We start from the raw sequence: 19,147 nt of genomic DNA on the forward strand, positions 1-19,147 counted from the left end.
AGGGTACCATCTTACGTAAACAGCACTTCATCCCACTTGAATAGCTGAGACTGTGTTCCAATATCATTCTGATTTGCTGTTAAATTGTGCTACGTCCTGCTGAAGGTCTCAGGTTGCTTAAAATGTTTCATGATTTGTTCAGTTCTGTCTAATACGCTGACAGGTCCAGTAACAACTAGAAGTAGCACTTTCTTCTGTTGGTCTAGTACAGTGTTGGGGAGTGACTCATTTGTGTTTAAGTTGTGGACTAGCGTTTAGAAAATGGCAGGAGGAGATGACTGGTTAGCCAGTGGGATTATTGTGGGGTGCTGTCTTGGAAGAATAATATTGAGTCTTCAGTATCCTTGGGCTAAGAAATGATTTATTTTAAAGGTACTAGCAGTGCCATATTTCAACTATTCTGTAATGTAGATATTTTCTAGCATGCAACTGGATCCAGGTAGGGGAAAGGGATCTAGTGTTGCTTTCTTATTGGACTCTGGCCAAAAAGTAGTAGGATAAAGATGAAGATACTTAAGGTGTGTTTGAAAGTGTGTCAGAAGTGGTTCATAATCCATGCGGCAGGGCTGCTTAAATTTGGCAACCTGAAAAATAATACAGATCCAATAAGAGGGAGATCACTTATTTGTGCTGCTGAGAAAATTGGTGGGGAAGGTGCTAACTGCATATAGATAAGGCTTCTGATAATAGCATATCAGTGTGACCATTTAAAGAATTCTATTGGGATACATCTGACATGTTTAAAAACACTTATTATAAGAGTAGCACTCCCTAAGCTATAGAAACTGTGGTCCTTTCTACTCACTACTTTGAATTTTTATTGGTGTTTCATCTCCATTGCTAGGAACATTGTCTATTGAACTTACTAGCTGTTCTGTTCTGAGACCTGTCACCCGATGCATAGGGGGTTCCTAATCAAAGCAGTTTCTAATCCGACTTGTGGAACAACTACTTAGATTTCTGTTTGTAAGAAATCTGCAGGGAAGCAGAGTCCAAAAGATAGTAAAGAATAATGCTTGCACTACTGCGATAAAAGCTGCAATTTGGTGACTACTTGTAAAAACCAGTAAAAACCTGGGTAGATAAGACATGGTTTCCTATTTCAGATACATTTTTTGGTTACTTGAAGAGTTTTGTTGCTAAATTTGGATCTTTATTTGAAGGATTTTTTCATCTTATAGAGATCAATAATAAAGCACTGGTTATAACTGGACCTTAAAAGTGGGAGGAAGGGGATGTTGATGGAAATTCTAAATATTTTTCTGCAGCCTGAATGAATAATTATCAGAAGCAGGTCACCCAAAAATGCCCATGCTAACATCAAACTGTTGTTGCCAGAGAAATGCTGTATTCAGTTGTAGTTGAGATCCATTAATAGCCATTGGCACAGAACTACGGGCTGTGGAATGTAGTGCATTCCTTGTCGGTTTGTCAGGAAGACAGCCAATAAAACACATCTTCCAAGATAGTGTTCTAATTGTTTTTCTAAAAATGTTTCCATTTAAACAGTTAATTTTTTCTTGAAAAATTTGCATAGTAATAGCAGAATTCGGTTTCATACTGAAAATCTATTGTGCAAGAGATTACTAGACCCTCAATCCATTTCAGCTGACAGCAAAAAAAAGAGACCATGATTTGTATGTGGTGTGTTTTAAGTAACCCCCCCCCCAAAAAAAACCCCCCAATTTCTTTAAGTGGAGGAAACAGTATGCAAGCTGCATGACTAAACCCCTGGGCTCATCTCAGGCAATCCAATATCAGCTGTTGTGGAGTTTGAAAAGTGAATTCTTCATGTTTAGTTCAGCAAACCCCCTTGAGTTCCTTTAACACAGAGTGATGTCTAACTAAGCCACACTCTGCGTAGACATATTGAAATAAATGGACTTGAGCCCATTGATTTCAGAAGGCCTACTTGGAGTATGATTAAGACTGGATATCATTCACCAGTAACATCTACTAATGCAACATTCAGATAAGTGTTGACTTCCTCTTCTGAGAGCTGTCTTGTATACAAATGGTGCTAACCAAATGTGGTGTTTTGCTTTGGCAAACCGGATTTACCCTTCCCCTCTTCCCTTAATGCCCACCCAAAATTTGCTCTAGAACATTGGGTGACCCTCTGTGGGTGGTGAGGCGTAGAAGACATGGAAATCATATTGTGTCTGCTGGCATGACATTGGATCTTGCTCAAATACTCTTCTAATTTTAATATGTAATCTGAATTGCTTCCTTTGTGGGGTGAAGGTTTGAGTAAACATTTGGTATGTGCCAGAATGAATGGAATGGTGCCATATCCAACAATAGTTCATTGTGGTTCTATAGATTGATTTTAGACATTTTCTTAACAAATGCTTTTCTGTATTTCTCCTTCACAGAAAACTTTATGCATGCATTTCTGTTTAAATCTGAAGTGTTGGACTTTGTAGGTTATGCAAGTGTCAACATGTATCTTGCACACAAAGTCTTAATTCAGCACAATTCAGGAATTAGGGAAGTCAGTCAGGTTAAAACTGTTTGCTAACTTCAGTTCAGCTGTGCTACTGTGTTGCAGAACCAGAGCAAGCAGACAACCATTTCTCACTAATATTTGGCATTCCATCATTTGAAAAATAAGACTTTAGAGCCTTCTTGCTCAAAAATGGCAACTGGACATTCCATTTTGGTGCCTGCAACCCTGGTTTAAGGAGCCATTTGGCGCCTAGTTTATATATCTGAATTTCTAACACTGGCACTAATAGCCACTATGTTTAGAAGCGAACAAGAACCCAGAAAAAAATTAGGAATTTGCACCGTTCAGAATAAAATAATTCCTTTTCTAAAACTGCACAGAGAGAACTTTAATACATTCACAGGCACAGTGGGATAAAACCAGGACACTACGATGAGTTTTGTCCTTCTACTGTAAGTTGACGCAGGGCTAGAAGGAAGAAGCGTGCTTTTTGAATGTCCCATGGTGGGAAGGAGAAAGTTGGCCATCCATGAGAGCAGGTTTGTGGTTCTGGCTTGGACCAGAAGGTTCTGTTGCATTCCATTTAGTTCATTGGTTCTTCAGCTGGTAAATTGGGTCTCAGTCTGACCCAAGATAGAGCACAACAGAACTACTCCCTTTCAAATATATGGTAAGAAATTTAAGAAGTGGATTCCTAAAGGTGTGTTTAGGGTAAAAGTGGGTCCCAGGTCTGAAAAGTTTGAAAGCTACTGATGTAATTCAGCTAGATGGAGAACTACTATATAGTTTTCTTTAATATTGACAACTAGACTATCAGGTCTTCTTTATTGTGGTTTGCTTAGTTTTGGGGCTTAACACAGAATTAAAATGCATGCGAGCTTACTTGGTAAACCAAACTGTAAAGTTGCTTCCCAGGTTGAAAATATTTTCTAGACTTGCTGTGGTAAGCGGGAGGGAAAAGGTAATTTTGCTGAAGGGGCAGCTGTTCTGAGATGACTTACCAAGTTGTCATTCCTAGTGATAAGAAACCTACGTTCCATTTCACTTAATGTATAAATGAACAGAATTGTTCTAACAGAATTTGGAAACAGAATGTAACTAATGTTAAAAAAAATTATTTCCTAGGGGAAAACTTTGTGGACGCAGAAGAGAACGCCCTTTTGGATACTGATGAAGAGGTGGTTCCGGAGAAGCCACGGCCAATACAAATTGTTCTTGCTCATGAAGATGATCATAACTTTGAACTGGATGAGTCAGCTTTGGAGAGAATTTTGCTTCAGGAACACATAAGAGATCTCAATATAGTAGTTGTTTCTGTAGCTGGTGCATTCCGTAAAGGCAAATCTTTTCTCTTGGACTTTATGCTTAGGTATATGTACAACAAGGTGAGTAGCTTAAAGCACACCAGCTTGAAAATTCAAACTAGTTTGAATGCAAGTCTGTTTTATTGAAAACATTTACGTCCTACTCTTTAACTGGAAATGTTAAGGTATTTGATTCTTAGGGTTCATTGTAATGCATTCCTAAATAAAACCCCAGTTTGTTCTTAAACTCTTGTGGCTTCGACAGAGTGATCCAATATTGACTTTGGAAGTAAAAGGCATAATTATTTTGGTATAAATTAGTTTAGTGTAAGTGGTTTTTCAGAGAATAACATGCAGAATATGGCCTATGTCCAGTGGTTACTTTGCAGTAGTGGAAAACACAACCACACCTGCAGGATTATTAGCTAATTTTGTCTGATCCACTGTAGATCCCAGGGCCACTGAAAACACTAAAATATGGAGGGGGGGAGGAAAACTGGCAAAAATCAGTTGCCTTGCCTTCTGTGAGCTGAAACACTTTGCTATGCTAAGGGAGCATTGGGTACAAACATGGATGACCAAGCAGTGCCTTTATGAGCAGGGAAGAGCTCAGTGATAGAGGGACACTACTTGCGTCTCTTTATGTTCTAGTCTAGGCATCTAGGCAGCTGAGAGAGTCAGGCAGCAGTTCTGGAAAGAACACTAGTACTAACCATGACATCTTAAATTGCTATGAGCTCATCAAAGACATGATGGGAGAATTGCTTAGGAATACATGCTGCCTCCTGCAGATAGGTTAGACTTCTTCAGTGTGGACGCACTTGTACAGAGAGCCACTTTGGAATTCCCTGCATCTTGTTTAAAAGGTATGTGTGTGTGTATGCGTATGCAAGCCTTTACTGATTGATAGAGCTGAAATGGATGGGTTTGTATAAAAAACAGCATGCTGATTCTTGCACAGTTAACATTATTCATGATAGTGACTCAAGCCATACTTGTGTGTAGGCCTATAGAAATCAATAGGTATTACTTAAATCCATTGATTTAATGGGTTTATTTTGTGTATAACTAACATTGAATATTGCTTTATGCATTGTGAAGTTGGTTCCCTGGTTATATTAAAGCGTAGATATATTAAAGGGTAGGGCAGAATACTTTAACAAACTGCTTGGCAAGTGCTGACAAAAGCCAAAGAAATGGAACACCGTTACAAGATTTTATGGGAACATAATATGAATAGAAATGCAAATAAGATTACGGGGTATCTTAACTCAGCAGGATCTTTCTTTACAGGTTCTATAAATGTAGAAAGCTTGTACTGTCCTTGAAGTAACATGGGGGGGGGGGACCAAGAATTGTGTTCTTTGAGAGCAGTCACTTTAACTTCTGACTGGTATTGAAAATTCCGCAAAACTGAAACATTCATTTTTTGATTGAAATAAGATTTCCCCCTGACTAGTTATTTTACATATTCTAATGTAAGATTACCTAGAACCTCTTAACACACTGAATAAGTATGTGACTCCTGTTACAGGAATCATCTTCTTGGATAGGTGGAAGCCAAGAGCCTTTGACTGGGTTTACATGGAGAGGAGGGTGTGAGAGAGAAACAACTGGAATTCAGATTTGGAGTGAAGTGTTCGTAATTCCCAAGCCTGATGGGACAAAGGTATTACTTTGAATAGCTGGCAGGTGTTTACTGTCTGAAGAACGTTGGGTGTGACTGTGGCAAACCCTGGCTCTCTCCTCAAGAGTTGAATAATTTTTTGTAAACCACTTTGAGGGGTTGGTTTTTTGTTTCATTGCAATCAGGTGGCATATAAACGTTATGAAATAAATAATATTAGCTTAATATATTTTATATTATTACCATGTTTTCTGCATATCTTATTTCCTGCCACTTTGGAAAAAAAACGCTGCCATTTTGTACAGTTGAAACAAGATACACAGACAACTTGTTACTGAATGTCAGTTGCATGAAGCTGATAAGGTAATCTTAAAGCTTACCTGTTTATGACTTGAACAGTGTGTGCAATAGCCCGACCCCCCACCCCCCAGAAGTTAGGCCATATTTAGAATCTAGTTAGGATCCTGGTTCAGTCTAGTGCATAAACATGTTGTATAAAAAAACCAAAGTGCAACAGAGTGAAAGGTGGCTGGGTTACTTGGCCAGTCCTTAGGTTGCCAATAAAGCAGTCTCTGGCTGGTGGAATATATCTTATGACAGCCAAATTGAGGTAATTGAGATGGCTTAATAGAAGACAGCTGGGATAGCTTAAGTTTTTAGCATAGAGATGTCAGAGCTGCCTGTTTAGTAATTTTGCTTCTTCTTTTTAATGGCAACACTCCTCTAGGTTGCAGTATTGCTAATGGATACCCAAGGTGCCTTTGATAGCCAATCAACTATCAAAGACTGTGCAACTGTATTTGCTTTGAGCACCATGACGAGTTCGGTCCAGGTAAGGACCCTTGTTTAAAACTGAGATATGAAAGCTAGGAGCTAAATGGCACCTTAAACCTAGGTTATGGGCGCCACAACGGAATGTCTAGGCATGCTTTTTTAATAAAAAGAATAAAAGCTGAAAATGAATGAACCACAGCTAAAATATTATGTTCATTTTTCACATGGTCTATTAGTCCTTTCCCTGTCCACCCCCCCTAATATTATTAAGAGAGTCTCTTCTCCAGTCTTCGGAGTAGCTGGAAATGGGGAGGTAGAAAAAGGTCCTCTTTTTCTTCTACTCTGCAGTTTTAATCTGAAATCTTAGGCGTAGTAGTATACCCAGAGCTCAGAAACTGCTTGCGCTAATGAAATTCCCTGTCTCAAAATGCACCTAGAACAATGGGAGTTTCGAACACTGCTAAGGATATATGTTTTTCAAAGTGGTGGTAGCCTCTGAATATCCTCAGACTACAGCTTCAAAATGCACAGTCTGAAGCCATATGAAACCGCAGCTTTGCTTAAAAGCTAAACAGTCTTAGATCTGGACATTGATTGTGAACCCTCAGTAAGGTTTTTAGAACAGTGTTACCAGTATTTTGGAAAACTGTTCCTATGAAGGCAGACATCGACAATTTTGGTATTTCAGTGCCTATTGAAAATAGTTTTAGTTTTGCCAAACGATTTTAGAGAATTAATTTGATTCGGCATTGGTTCTGTTTTTACAATTTTATGTTTTAAACAGAATCATATATTTGCTGGACAAAGGAAAGTGCCTTAGCATCACTAAAATGAGAAGGAATGCTCACCATTGCTAAGCTGGGGAGTGTTTTGAAGAGCTCTGGCATCTGATGTATGCCCAACCACATAATACCTAGCAACAGGGCTCTGTCTGCTTAGTTAACCACCCAAATCCCATTGGTTTTGATTCCTTATTTCTGTGGCCATCACAGGTTAGCATTTATTAACTTTTGACACGAGGCAACTTGAGAAATGATCATGCTAGTGTTTGCTTTGCTTTAAAAACTCCCTTTTTACTTCTGATGTGAAGCATTCTGACTAGGATTTAGGACAGTGTGACCCCATCCCTGATTGTTCGTTTGGGTAGTAACTCACAGTGCTGGTGTATTTTTTAATAGGAAAATGTATAAAATCTGTTGCAGAAATGTAAAAAAACTAATAACGTGTTTTCTAGGTGTACAATTTATCACAGAACATTCAAGAAGATGATCTTCAGCATTTGCAGGTAAATATGTCCAGAAACAATGACAATCTCCCACTAAGGAACATGACTGTAGAACATGGATTATAATTAGTGTTGATTTGTTGAGTTGAGTGTTGAGTTGTGTGTTGACCTGTTCATAGGACAAGTCAGAATTCTTGGGGGGAAAATATTCATGTAAGCAGAATCTGGCAAACTTCCTTTAGTAGCTGATCTCAAGGAGTGCTGTTTTGGAATGTAACTGCTACTAGAAGTAGGAAGAGTGATGGGATGTTGAAAGACATGATGTGGACATAGGACACAGCACAGAATGCTTAGGGTCACGGCCATTACATTGCAATGGGCTCCCCGCCCTTTACTTCTGAGATATTAGTCTTCTTTTTTTTAAGTATACTGATTGTAAAAAAATAAAATAAAATAATACTTGGATTCTATGGAGTTCTAAACAGTTATGTAATTTTTGTCCAAATTGGCTCTGCTAAATTTGGGCCCCTATTGGAAAATACTATGATGATTCAGCAGAAGGATTCTAGGTTTGAAGAATGAAATTATTTGGTTGGTAGAGCTGCTTGGTGGAAGAGTAATGGAAGCATCGGGATCTTGCCACTAAAAGATGATCTTTCTGGTTTTGAGATAGTTTTGAAGTCGGACAGCATGGGTCAAAAGTAACCTTGACATAGATAATATGGGGAGGTGGGCACTGCTTGGTACATACTGCTAGAAGATAAAATTAAAGAATTGCTAAATATTCGGATTGGAGCACAATTTTTAGAGCTGCCTATGGTACAAGCTAGTCGATTTATTTTTCAGTTATCAGCTTTAAAGGGAGGTGTTCCCAGACATACTGAACATTGTGACCCCAAATGGCTAATGCAGCAGTTTTTCCGTTTCTTTTTACAAAGCAGAAATATTGTATAGTATAATGTATTTATAGTAGTCATTTTATTGCCACAATTGGCAAAAGTAGGTTGGCTCCTGTTAAACAGAGGATTACTGTTGAGTCACAAGACAGTGGAAGTAGGCAAAAAGTTGTTTAGAACTGCAGGCCTTATTAATGGATTGGAATACAGTTGTACTATGGTTCTCAAACGCCTTGCGACTTGAACATTTTGGCTCCCGAACGCCACAAACCCAGAAGTGAGTGTTCTGGTTTGCGAACGTTTTTTGGAAGCCAAATGTCCGACGTAGCTTCCATAGCTTCCGATTAAGTGCAGGAAGCTCCTGCAGCCAATCGGAAGCCGCGCCTTGGTTTTTGAATGTTTTCAGAAGTCAAATGGACTTTGGCAACAGATTCTGTTCGAGAACCAAGGTATGACTGTATATTGCTTTCCTTTGTATTATAAGCTTAGTCAGTGCAAGCACCTAACAATGATGAATAATGACTTGAAATCCAGTACTGGGCTACTTTAGTGTCTGTCTGAGCATGTGTTGCAGTACTGTCTGTTTCTGTACTCTCGATGCATGCTTAATGGCTTCGTTTTATAGTTGTTTACAGAGTACGGAAGGCTAGCTATGGAAGAAATTTATCAAAAGCCATTTCAGGTAATAGCATGATTATATTGGTCATATTTAATTAATTTTTGTATGTATATTTAACAACATAGGGCAGTTTCACACACTACAGTAGAATCCAGTAAGCATTAATCATAGCCTATACCAACTTCAGCAAAACATTTAAGGCAGTTACATAGTCCCTAACCTTACACATTGATAGTACGTGTAGATCAGGGCAGCCATATTTTCCCTGGGCTCCATCACGTGTTTCATGGTGATTGTGTGTAAGTTGCCCAAGCCATAATGGGTAAAGGTTCCTGTCAAAGTTCATATAGTGTTGGCTCAGTCTGCTATAAAGCTATTGGCCTTAACAGACTTGTTGATGGTAGCCAAAAGCCATTTTTTTGTGACCAAACCTTGTGCACATTAAGCAATCATGGTACACATGGCAAAGCAGTTGGTGTATAATTTTTATGGAAATTATATGGAGGTTAAACTATGGCTTCCATGGTGGCATTTTCAGGCTACTTGTGTTTTGGGGATTAAAATCCTACTTGTTCAGCTTCTGAGTATTTCTAGTTATGCATGTTATTCTGTTGGCCAGGGCAACAGTTAACGGTTACTTTTGTCTCTCTCATATAGACACTAATGTTCTTAATTAGAGACTGGAGCTATCCTTATGAACATCCATATGGCTTAGTTGGAGGAAAACAATTTCTAGAAAAACGGTTACAGGTAAGCTATGACCTGCAGTAAATCGTTAGTAAGACCATGTTCCTAAACAAACGAGAGCTTGGTTCATGAGAGCTGCACTACATAGAACCTAAAAGCAATTGTTTTGGATTAGGTCAGCTTTAATATTCTCTGTAATAAAAGTAATACTAAACTGTGGAGCCAGAAGGATGTATAACATCTCTGATAAGATTGTGTTGTGAAAAATGTGTTTTGCTTGTAGGTTAAGGTGCACCAGCACGAAGAGCTCCAGAATGTAAGGAAGCACATTCACTCATGTTTCAGCAATCTTGGCTGTTTCCTTTTGCCACATCCTGGTCTTAAAGTCGCAACAAACCCAAGCTTTGATGGGAGGCTAAACGGTATGAGGTTTTTCATTTGTATTCCTGGCTTTAATAGATTACTGATTTGAATCTGTATTCAAGTGCAAATGCACTGAAGGGGGTAGATGAAGTGCACATAATTCTAAAATTTAGTACGGATGAGCTCTGATATATAGAGTAATATGCTTATTGGAGAAGGAGATGTTAGTATAAATTCTGTTTGAATGCTGTAGTCAAATATTCAGTTGATGGGTGTTGTGGGGGCACTAGTGTATATATTTGAAACGTATTTTATACGCTTCTGACAACAGTGAATGGGATGTTTGATTGAAACCTACACAGTAATGAAAGTGGAGTAAGGGGAACAAAGCCAGACTGTTGCCAACGTGGTTTCCCATTACATCTGAACTGGGCTTTTGTTTTGAGAAACTTACTGTACTAGAACTGTATAGGCATGCCAGCTGGGAGTGGGGGGGGGGGGAAGCTTCAACAGAATCTGGACATGCTTAAAAAACAGCAGCTGCCTATCATTGCATATTTTTAATGCTGTATTTTTATTTATATTCTTTCGGATGGGCATAAATAGAAACTCTTACACACACCTGAAGCAATGTTTGTATTTCACTGATAAGTTTTTGCTCACTTCTTCTGTGCTTGGAATAGAGCACCCAGCAAAGTAGCCATCAGCCAGGGCATATATTAGGCGACTGAATTTTTTTATGTGAGTACTTGTTAGATCTAACATTCACAGCATTTTAGAAATAAACTGGGACAATAAAGATCTTGCTTATCTTGTGTTTCTGATTCAAGAACACAAATCGATAACAGTGCTGCTGCTGTTGCTGCTCCTCTGGTTTTTGGATAGCCTTGTTATAAAGGACTGGCAATCTTTTAATGAAACAACCTTCAGCATTGGCTAAGGTTTGAAGGTTTTTCTTTCTTTTTGGATATCCAATTATTGAGTTGGGATGTTTCACATCATGTTAAGCCGCCACTGACTCTGGAGAGAAGGAGCGTCTTGCTAATTGCGGCAAAATTGCAACTCCTTTTCTGTGACTGATTCCACTAGACATTGATGACGACTTTAAGAGTGAGCTACGGAATCTGGTTCCATTGCTGCTTGCTCCTGAAAACCTGGTAGAGAAAGAGATCAGTGGCTCGAAGGTGACATGTAGAGATCTTGTGCAATATTTCAAGGTAGGCAAATACTTGTGCTCATTGATGCTCATTGTGCGGCAGCTAGACTGGTGACTGGGGGCAGCCGCCGAGACCACATAACACTGGTCTTGAAAGACCTACATTGGCTCCCAGTACGTTTCCGAGCACAATTCAAAGTGCTGGTGTTGACCTTTAATGCCCTAAACGGCCTTGGCCCAGTATACCTGAAGGAGCGTCTCCACCCCCATCGTTCTGCCTGGACGCTGAGGTCCAGCGCCGAGGGCCTTCTGGCGGTTCCCTCATTGCGAGAAGCAAAGCTACAGGGAACCAGGCAGAGGGCCTTTTCGGTGGTGGCGCCCACCCTGTGGAACGCCCTCCCATCAGATGTCAAAGCGATAAATAACTACCTGACATTTAAAAGACATCTTAAGGCAGCCCTGTTCAGGGAAGTTTTTAATCTGTGGTATTTTACTGTATTTTTGGAAGCCGCCCAGAGTGGCTGGGGAAACCCAGCCAGATGGGCGGGGTACCAATAATAAATTATTATTATTATTATTATATTGATCAGTTCTTTAAAATAGTGAACCTATCATAAGCCCTTCAGCTTGTAGGTCAGCGCCCTGTTAAGGGACAGAGACCCATTGAAATGCAGTAGTGGGCACATTATGGCCAGCATAATCAAAGGCATGGCAGTTTTTTGGTCATCAAGCTTAGTTCTTTTTTCTGTTCTGTTAACTATGCTCTTGCTACAGAAAAGAAGCTTTCTGCAGCTATATGGCCCCAATTTTCAGTTGAGACTTTCAATGTTGTTTCCTTTCCTGGCTCTTCCAGCTTATTGATGTACATAAACCAACCCTTTGCTATATGGGCAACTTCACTCACCCCAGGTTGCCCCAAATCTCATTAGACTCTTTTGCTCTTTATGATGCAAAGTGGTCTCCAGTTGCCCCTGGAGTGATGCAGGTACACCATCCAGGAGCTTAATCTGCAAACTCCTGTTCTTGAAGTAGTAGTCTCCTGCTCTGGCTGGTGGTTGCAGTGTTTTGTAGCAAAGAGTAGGCAATCACATCTGATTTGTCATCACCCAAAGTTGGCATATGTGGGGCAGCATGGAGTCTAGTTGTCCTTGAACTGTGTTGCTGCACCCATCTATTGGTGCAGAGCGCTTCCAAAAAGCACACCCAACAAAATGCTCCTAGGAAAACCACCTTTAATTATGGTTATGCTTCCCTACAGCATGGTGGTTGCTCAGTGAATCCAATCTTTAACATTGCTAAAAAGTATAACATTTAATATTGGTGGACATGATAGACTACCTTAATCTAATAAGTTATATTATTTAATTGAGCTTGAATTTTGGGGCGTTGTTTTTAAAATCTGCTTTTCCATTGGATTGAAACTAGACAGTAAAACCTTGCTTTGTTTTTAGGCTTATATTAAAATCTATCAAGGAGAGGAGCTACCTCACCCTAAGTCAATGCTTCAGGTAAAGTTTTGTACACTTCTGTCTCTAAAGGTATCTGACGCCAAGAGTGTTTGATACAAATCAGCCCAGCTGATGGTCAGAGGCTGTATGCTTGTGAATAAAAGCTGCTGGAAACTGCAGGAGGGAACAGTGCTGTTGTGCTCAAGTCCTGCTTGCAGGCTTCCCATAGGCCTCTGGTTGGCGACTGAGAGAACAGGATCATGGACTAGATAAGCCATCGGCCTGATCCTGCAGTTTCTTTTTGTGTCCTTATACTATGTTAATGGAGACATTTCAAGATCTGGGGATTGAAATCCCAGATCAGTACATTTCAGCCTCAGATGGGGGCATGCCAGCGAAGAAATAACTGGGAGCCCACTTTAAACTCCCAATTGTTCATTTGAAGCCCCACCCTTGCCTGCCCCACACCCAATGTTATGTATGAGGGAGGCCTGGCAAGCCAAGTTTGGCCCATGGGTCAGAGGTTTCCCACCTAGATGCTGAAATGGAAGCTTTATGCATACAAAGGTTAAATGTCAGCGTGACAAACCAAGGTGTACACTGATTCTGCACATGGCCAACTTGTGCTGTCAGATAAACTGAGATTAAATGGGTCTTTCCCATCTAGTACCTTGACGTGCCTTTCTTCAGTGTGAGTTTCTCGTAAAGCAGTGTTTTTTAGGATTCTCTTTCTGGTAACTGCAGCAGATTAGCCCAGAAAACTGTTTTAAGATTGCCAAGCAATTCTGTCCAAGAGCTGACATCAGAGGGTGGGTGTTGCAAGTAATGATTCAGGAGTTTAGGGTATGAAAATATGGTAAGAATACATTCATTTGGTATTCAGATCACAAATATGGAAACTATGACACAAATGAAACTCCTCCAAGCTGTTTAGTGTCACTTGTTATGCTTTGTTTTTTTGAAACTTAAGGCAACAGCAGAAGCCAACAACCTTGCTGCAGTAGCTGGAGCAAAAGATACTTACAACAAAGGAATGGAGCAGGTATTGATGTGAATGGACGATATGTTGCATGCTTTTAGTTTAATCTAAGAACTGCTCTGCACTGGGTAGATGTTTGAGCTTAGATCTCATAAACCAAGAGTAGGTAGATCAAGATCTACCAATAAATCTCTGAGTGATTTGCAGTGGATTGTCAAGGATGTTTGAGAAAGGGGCACCCTGTTCCTTAATTCTGAATACAGACACCGTGAGCTACTTCTTTGCACCTGGTTCCAGTATATAAATAAATCAAAGTCTGAGCTGTGGTGTTGCCTGCTTCTCAGACTTTTTACTTTTTATTTGCAAATTGAACACAGAAAAGGAAGTGGGGGAAATATTAAAGGGGGTGGGGAATAATGCCGCTCAAATGTACCTGAATATACCAAGATTAATGTTAGTGCAGAGAAACTTTCAAATTGTGATGTTGAGGTTTGAGGGAGGTAACGGGGACAGCTGGTAAGGAAGACTGATTCTGCAGCATGGTCGCTTAAGCATGGATGTTATGCCTGCATCAGCCCTCGGATGAATTGCTTAGCTAGTACACTGGAAGGATCGTGAATGGCTCTGGAGCTGTTATGTGGTGCTATATATATAAAGGCGATGTAAAATTAACACATTAATGCCCTTTGGTTGCCCTTGCTCCACATGCGTCAGTCTGATTTAGGCACAAGCAGCCGTCTTTCCGAAGGTGATGCTGGAGAGCTACTACATTTTTTAAAAGGAGCAGTGAAGGGAAGTTTCCTCCTTCACCTCCTTTTTATTTATTTATTTAAACTTATTCTGCCTTTTCTGCAAAGGTATGCATGGTTCTCTGCCTCTCACTTGTCCTCGCAACCTTGTGAGATAGGCTGGTCTTGAGGGATAGTGACTGGTTCAAGGTAATCCAGTGAGTTTTGTAGCTGAGCGAGGATTTGAACCTGGATCTTCCCAGTCCTTGTCCAATAGAATAAACACTGCATCTGAATAAACTTACACCTGTAGCCCTCGTACCCCTATAACGCTAGGTGAATTCTAACATAATGCAAGCTAATAGGTCGATTCTGCCTATTCCAACAGGTTTGTGGAGGAGATAAGCCTTATATTGCTCCTGCAGACTTAGAGCGAAAGCACCTAGATCTAAAGGAGCTTGCCATAAAACAGTTCCGTTCTGTGAAAAAGATGGGAGGTGAGGATTTCTGTCGCCGTTACCAGGACCAGCTTGATGAAGAGCTCGACGAAGTCTATGCAAACTTTGTGAAGCACAACGATGGCAAGAACCTCTTCTATGCTGCCCGTACCCCTGCTACTCTCTTTGCTGTTATGTTTGCCATGTACATAATCTCAGGACTGACTGGCTTCCTTGGAATGAACTCCATAGCTACCCTATGTAACCTTGTAATGGGGGTCGCGCTCATCTCCCTTTGTACTTGGGCATACGTTAAATACTCTGGGGAGTTCAGAGAAGTTGGAACACTCATTGATCAGATGGCTGAGCTACTATGGGATCAGGTGGGTACCTTTGATCTAAAAGTTTTCCTTCCAGAAGAAACTTGCCAACTTTGCTGTTCTTGAGCAGTAGTTGGTCTAAATGCCCCTCCTGCAAGAACGAAGAACAAACACCAGAAATAAATCACTAGAGAATGAACCTGGTGGAAATAGCCTTTGAAATCCACCCAGAATATTTTTAGTACCTCCGTGCCCAATCATACAACCAGATTTTGAAAATCCCTAGAAGGCAGAGGTAGTAATGTAAGTTCATCTCCCTTTGTGTGTGTCCATAAAAGGCACAGGTTTGGTTTATACTCTTAAAAAGTAAGTAAGAACTATCTTTCCAAAGACAGATCCTAGCAGTTCTGATTCCATATTTGGTTGTCATGACACTGAATGGAAATTTCATGGAAGTTGAGCTTGAGTACATTATAGGACCGTCTGCTGTAGCATACGTTGGCTTGTTTACTGCACACTAAAATTGCTCGTTCATAAAATGATCAGTTCTTAAAGACTGGTATACAGACTAAGTGCATAAATATGTCAGCAGGAGATTTGGAATTGGAATGTGACAAGCAGAAAGCTTTAATTAAGCACATGGTAGGAGGTTTTTCATTAAAATTCCTATTGTGTAGGGGATGGACTATGAGCCATCAATGGCTGGCCACATCAAGGTATGTATGCACTTCAGCAAAGGGTTTCCGAGTTCTTTGTTCAAAAAGATTTTCACATGAATTCTTCTGGATTAAACCTGAACAAAAGAAGCATACATTGTGCTCTGCTGCAACAGCTTCCAAGACATTTGAGAGTGCCTTCTCATCAACTAATTAATAGTTCCCTTGGCACAATCCTTTGCATGTTTTATCTGAGGTGAGTCCCACTGTGTTCAGTAGGGCTTACTCTTAGTAAAGTGTGTTTCAGAGTGTAGCCTTAATCTGAAACTAGAGATGGGAGGAATCTTGAATTGTAAATATGTAAAGAAAGAACCACAAACACACCATGTGTAGCCCACCATTGGCTCTGATTTTGTACTTGTTGGCTTTTCATGTACACATGTTGAGTCCCCTCATTATTTAACCTAGGTTAGACTTGGCCTAAGAGTCATTTTTTTCTACTGAGTCCTGTTGCATGACTAAAAGGATGCCCTTATATTGCCACCTGCTGGCTAACTGGAATTTTGCAGCCAGGAGCAGCCGCAGGTCCACTTCTTTTAGAAGTGTAAGAGTAGGAAGGTTGCTCCGAGCTTTTATAGAACTAGGATGTTGCCCCCCACAAACAACTTTTATAAGATTTGGGTACTGAATATCACTAAGGTGTAGAAAGAGCACAAGAGCCCTGATCTATTCCAGTATCCTGAGCGACCAACCAGCTGCCAAAGATACATGATTCAAGTAGTCCTGTTGTGGTCCAGCTACAGTTCTGTTTGTAGACAATATAGCAGAAATCTCTGTAGCCCCTGTGCTAAATGAACACCCCTTCTGCTGCATCTGGAGACCTTACCTTTACTGATGTGGCTTGGAAATAAAGGGTTGTATCCAATAGTGGCTTTGTCCTAGCAGAATGGGACACCCTGCACTTTGGGGGACCCTCCAAAACAGCTTGCAGTATGGCTGGATGGGCTGTGGCAGGATTGGGATCTCCCGGCTTCCACTACTGCAAAGCCACCCATGGATATAGTACATGCAGCTTCTATATGTTTTTTAAATTCTCACTTCTCATGGAAATGACCTTTTACTGATTGAAACTTGCTCCATGCCCAGGAACTTGGGAATCTCCCTTGTACAGAGTTGGGTCATTGGTTCATCTTGCTCAGTATTGTCAACACTGACTAGCAGAAGCTCTCTAGGTTTCTCAGCCCGACCTGGAAATGCTGGAAACTGAACCTGTGTCTTCAGCATACACAGCAGATCCTGTACTGCTAATAGCCAGATGCTTTCCATTAACCTTTGGAGAAAGCTTTTTTACTGTTCTTGAACTCTCTTTTGGTGCAGTACCTTGGTAGATTGTGGTACAGTGGTACCTCGGGTTACATACTCTTCAGGTTACAGACTCCGCTAACCCAGAAATAGTACCTCGGGTTAAGAACTTTGCTTCAGGATGAGAACAGAAATTGTGCTCCGGCGGCGCAGCAGCAGCAGCAGGAGGCCCCATTAGCTAAAGTAGTGCTTCAGATTAAGCACAGACCTCCAGGACGAATTAAATACTTAACCTGAGGTACCACTGTATAGAATTGTCAAAGCTGCACTCCAAATCTTTTGTGAATTTGAATAACCTGTTCTAAACTTCTAAGGCCCAGCAGTTAGGATTGAAAAGGCAGACCCCAGCCTACAAGATCAGCCTGTACATTTTGAAAGCCAAATTTGTCTTGTTCAGTGTCTAACTCCTATCCTTCACTACTGACCTTACACCTTCCTGTCTCTTGTCTCTTTCTTCCTTTGCTTCAGAGGAGTCCCAAGAAGGTGAGAATATCAGTGGGGACTGACTTTAACACCCAGACTGCTTTCCCCTTCCCCCTGCTCTCTGCCAACTGCTTTTCTAACAACTCGCTTCCATGTTTTAGGTGTGTTCCAAATTCTTTGAAGTTGTTAGACGTCGAGTGATTCGCCGTGCTCTTACCTCAGCACAACGGCAGCGGCTCTCATCCAACAATAACAAGAAGAAAAATTAGCCAGTATTTTTACCCTTTTCTTTTCCTTTCCTTTCTGAAGCGTTCACACTTAACTCGTATAGACAGTAAGCAGGACCATCTGGCCCACTTTACATAAATGCTATAAACATACCAGGTTGAAGATGCATTATAGGGTCTGAAATTGCACCTGACGTTCTAGGAATTGTAAAGTGATTTGGATTCAGTCAAATACTACCTAGGAGGAAACCACTTAATGCTCTGGAAATTATTAACCATATGCTGGTAGCCAAACTCATCTTTTTTTCCTTTTTGTATTATACTTTGGGATGCATTTCATACATGATTTTAATTTTTGTTCTGTCTAATTTCTTTTTTTAATGTTTCAGCGGGTTTGGGGTTTTGAGTTACGTTTATTTATTTTTGTACATTTCTCATGCTGCAGGTGATAAAACCTCTTGGTGATAATTTGATTGAGGACACTATGAGACAATCGGTTACAAACTCTCTCAAAGCAGGCCTGACTGAACAGATGTCTCAGCATGCCAGATTAAAGACAGATTGACCATTCATCTCCTTTCATCTGCCTGCCCATCCTAGACTTGCTTGCTGTACAATGATAACTCAATAAACCAAAGTTTACATTGACTCTAGAGAAGTAGATTATTCTGACTGGCTTCTCAATTTGCTGCCGTCACATTGGGGGAGGGTGCGGGTGCAGGGTAAGAAGTTTTGATGGCTTTTAAGGCTTTCTCCTCTTTTTTGCTTCTGAGACACAGCCCCAATGCCACAGAGAACAGGAAAGGGAGGTATCTGCTTCAACACTAGTGTACCCAGGGGGAGGTGGTGTGGGCTCTGTCTTGCAGAAACATATCCACTGTAAAAGGGTTTTTCAGGGAAGTAATTTATCGAGCCTATACAAGGAAATCTTTTAACAGAATGTATGTAGCCACAAAATATCCCATCAAATATTTTAACTTTGTGAACACTTGTAAACCGTTAACATGATGAATCCAGCTGACATATCAGCGGTCGCAGTCAGCTGCGGAGTCATGTTTGAGCCACTACATTGAGCTACTCCTTGCTTTTCTGCCTTTTCTACCAGTATTACCCAAATGCATGTGTATTATCTCCACAGAAATTACATTTAGAGGTAACAATTGTAACCAAGGAAGCTATCTTCAAGTGTACATTGTCTTGCCTTTTAAACTTTGGAGACCTTGTCCTACAGGATACGCGTATTGAGAAACGAGAGCAGATTTTCTCTGCAGTTTTAGCCTTCATGTATATATAATGCCATTAATACGACTCGCGGGGGAGAAAATCCATCCAAAAACAAAAACCGTTGCCTACAGCTACAAAGCAATGAGTTAGGATTGTCTGTACAGTGTGTCTAGTTATTTTTTAAGAAACCACAGGGCATGTAAAAAATATAAATATATAAATACAATTTTGTATCAAAGTTTT

General features: G+C 40.4%; 1 protein-coding gene across 3 annotated transcripts in view; it reads left to right on the forward strand.

The window, feature by feature from the left end:
• Positions 1 to 18,328, forward strand: part of ATL2 (atlastin GTPase 2) — a 31,344-nt gene extending 13,016 nt beyond the window's left edge. The window contains exons 2-14 of one of the 3 annotated variants that reach the window (XM_081188635.1): positions 3,575 to 3,834; positions 5,288 to 5,422; positions 6,108 to 6,212; positions 7,389 to 7,439; positions 8,901 to 8,957; positions 9,552 to 9,644; positions 9,865 to 10,003; positions 11,034 to 11,161; positions 12,552 to 12,608; positions 13,519 to 13,590; positions 14,644 to 15,075; positions 17,499 to 17,513; positions 17,615 to 18,108. In XM_081188635.1, coding sequence (XP_081044761.1) covers positions 3,575 to 3,834; positions 5,288 to 5,422; positions 6,108 to 6,212; positions 7,389 to 7,439; positions 8,901 to 8,957; positions 9,552 to 9,644; positions 9,865 to 10,003; positions 11,034 to 11,161; positions 12,552 to 12,608; positions 13,519 to 13,590; positions 14,644 to 15,075; positions 17,499 to 17,513; positions 17,615 to 17,722 — 1,652 coding nt within the window. In that variant the 3' untranslated portion in view covers positions 17,723 to 18,108. The other 2 variants (XM_081188634.1, XM_081188636.1) reach the window with 2 other exon arrangements.
• Positions 18,329 to 19,147: the final 819 nt, after the last annotated feature.

This window comes from Podarcis bocagei (genome assembly GCF_964188305.1).
Source record: "Podarcis bocagei genome assembly, chromosome: 3".
Lineage (NCBI taxonomy): Eukaryota > Metazoa > Chordata > Lepidosauria > Squamata > Lacertidae > Podarcis > Podarcis bocagei.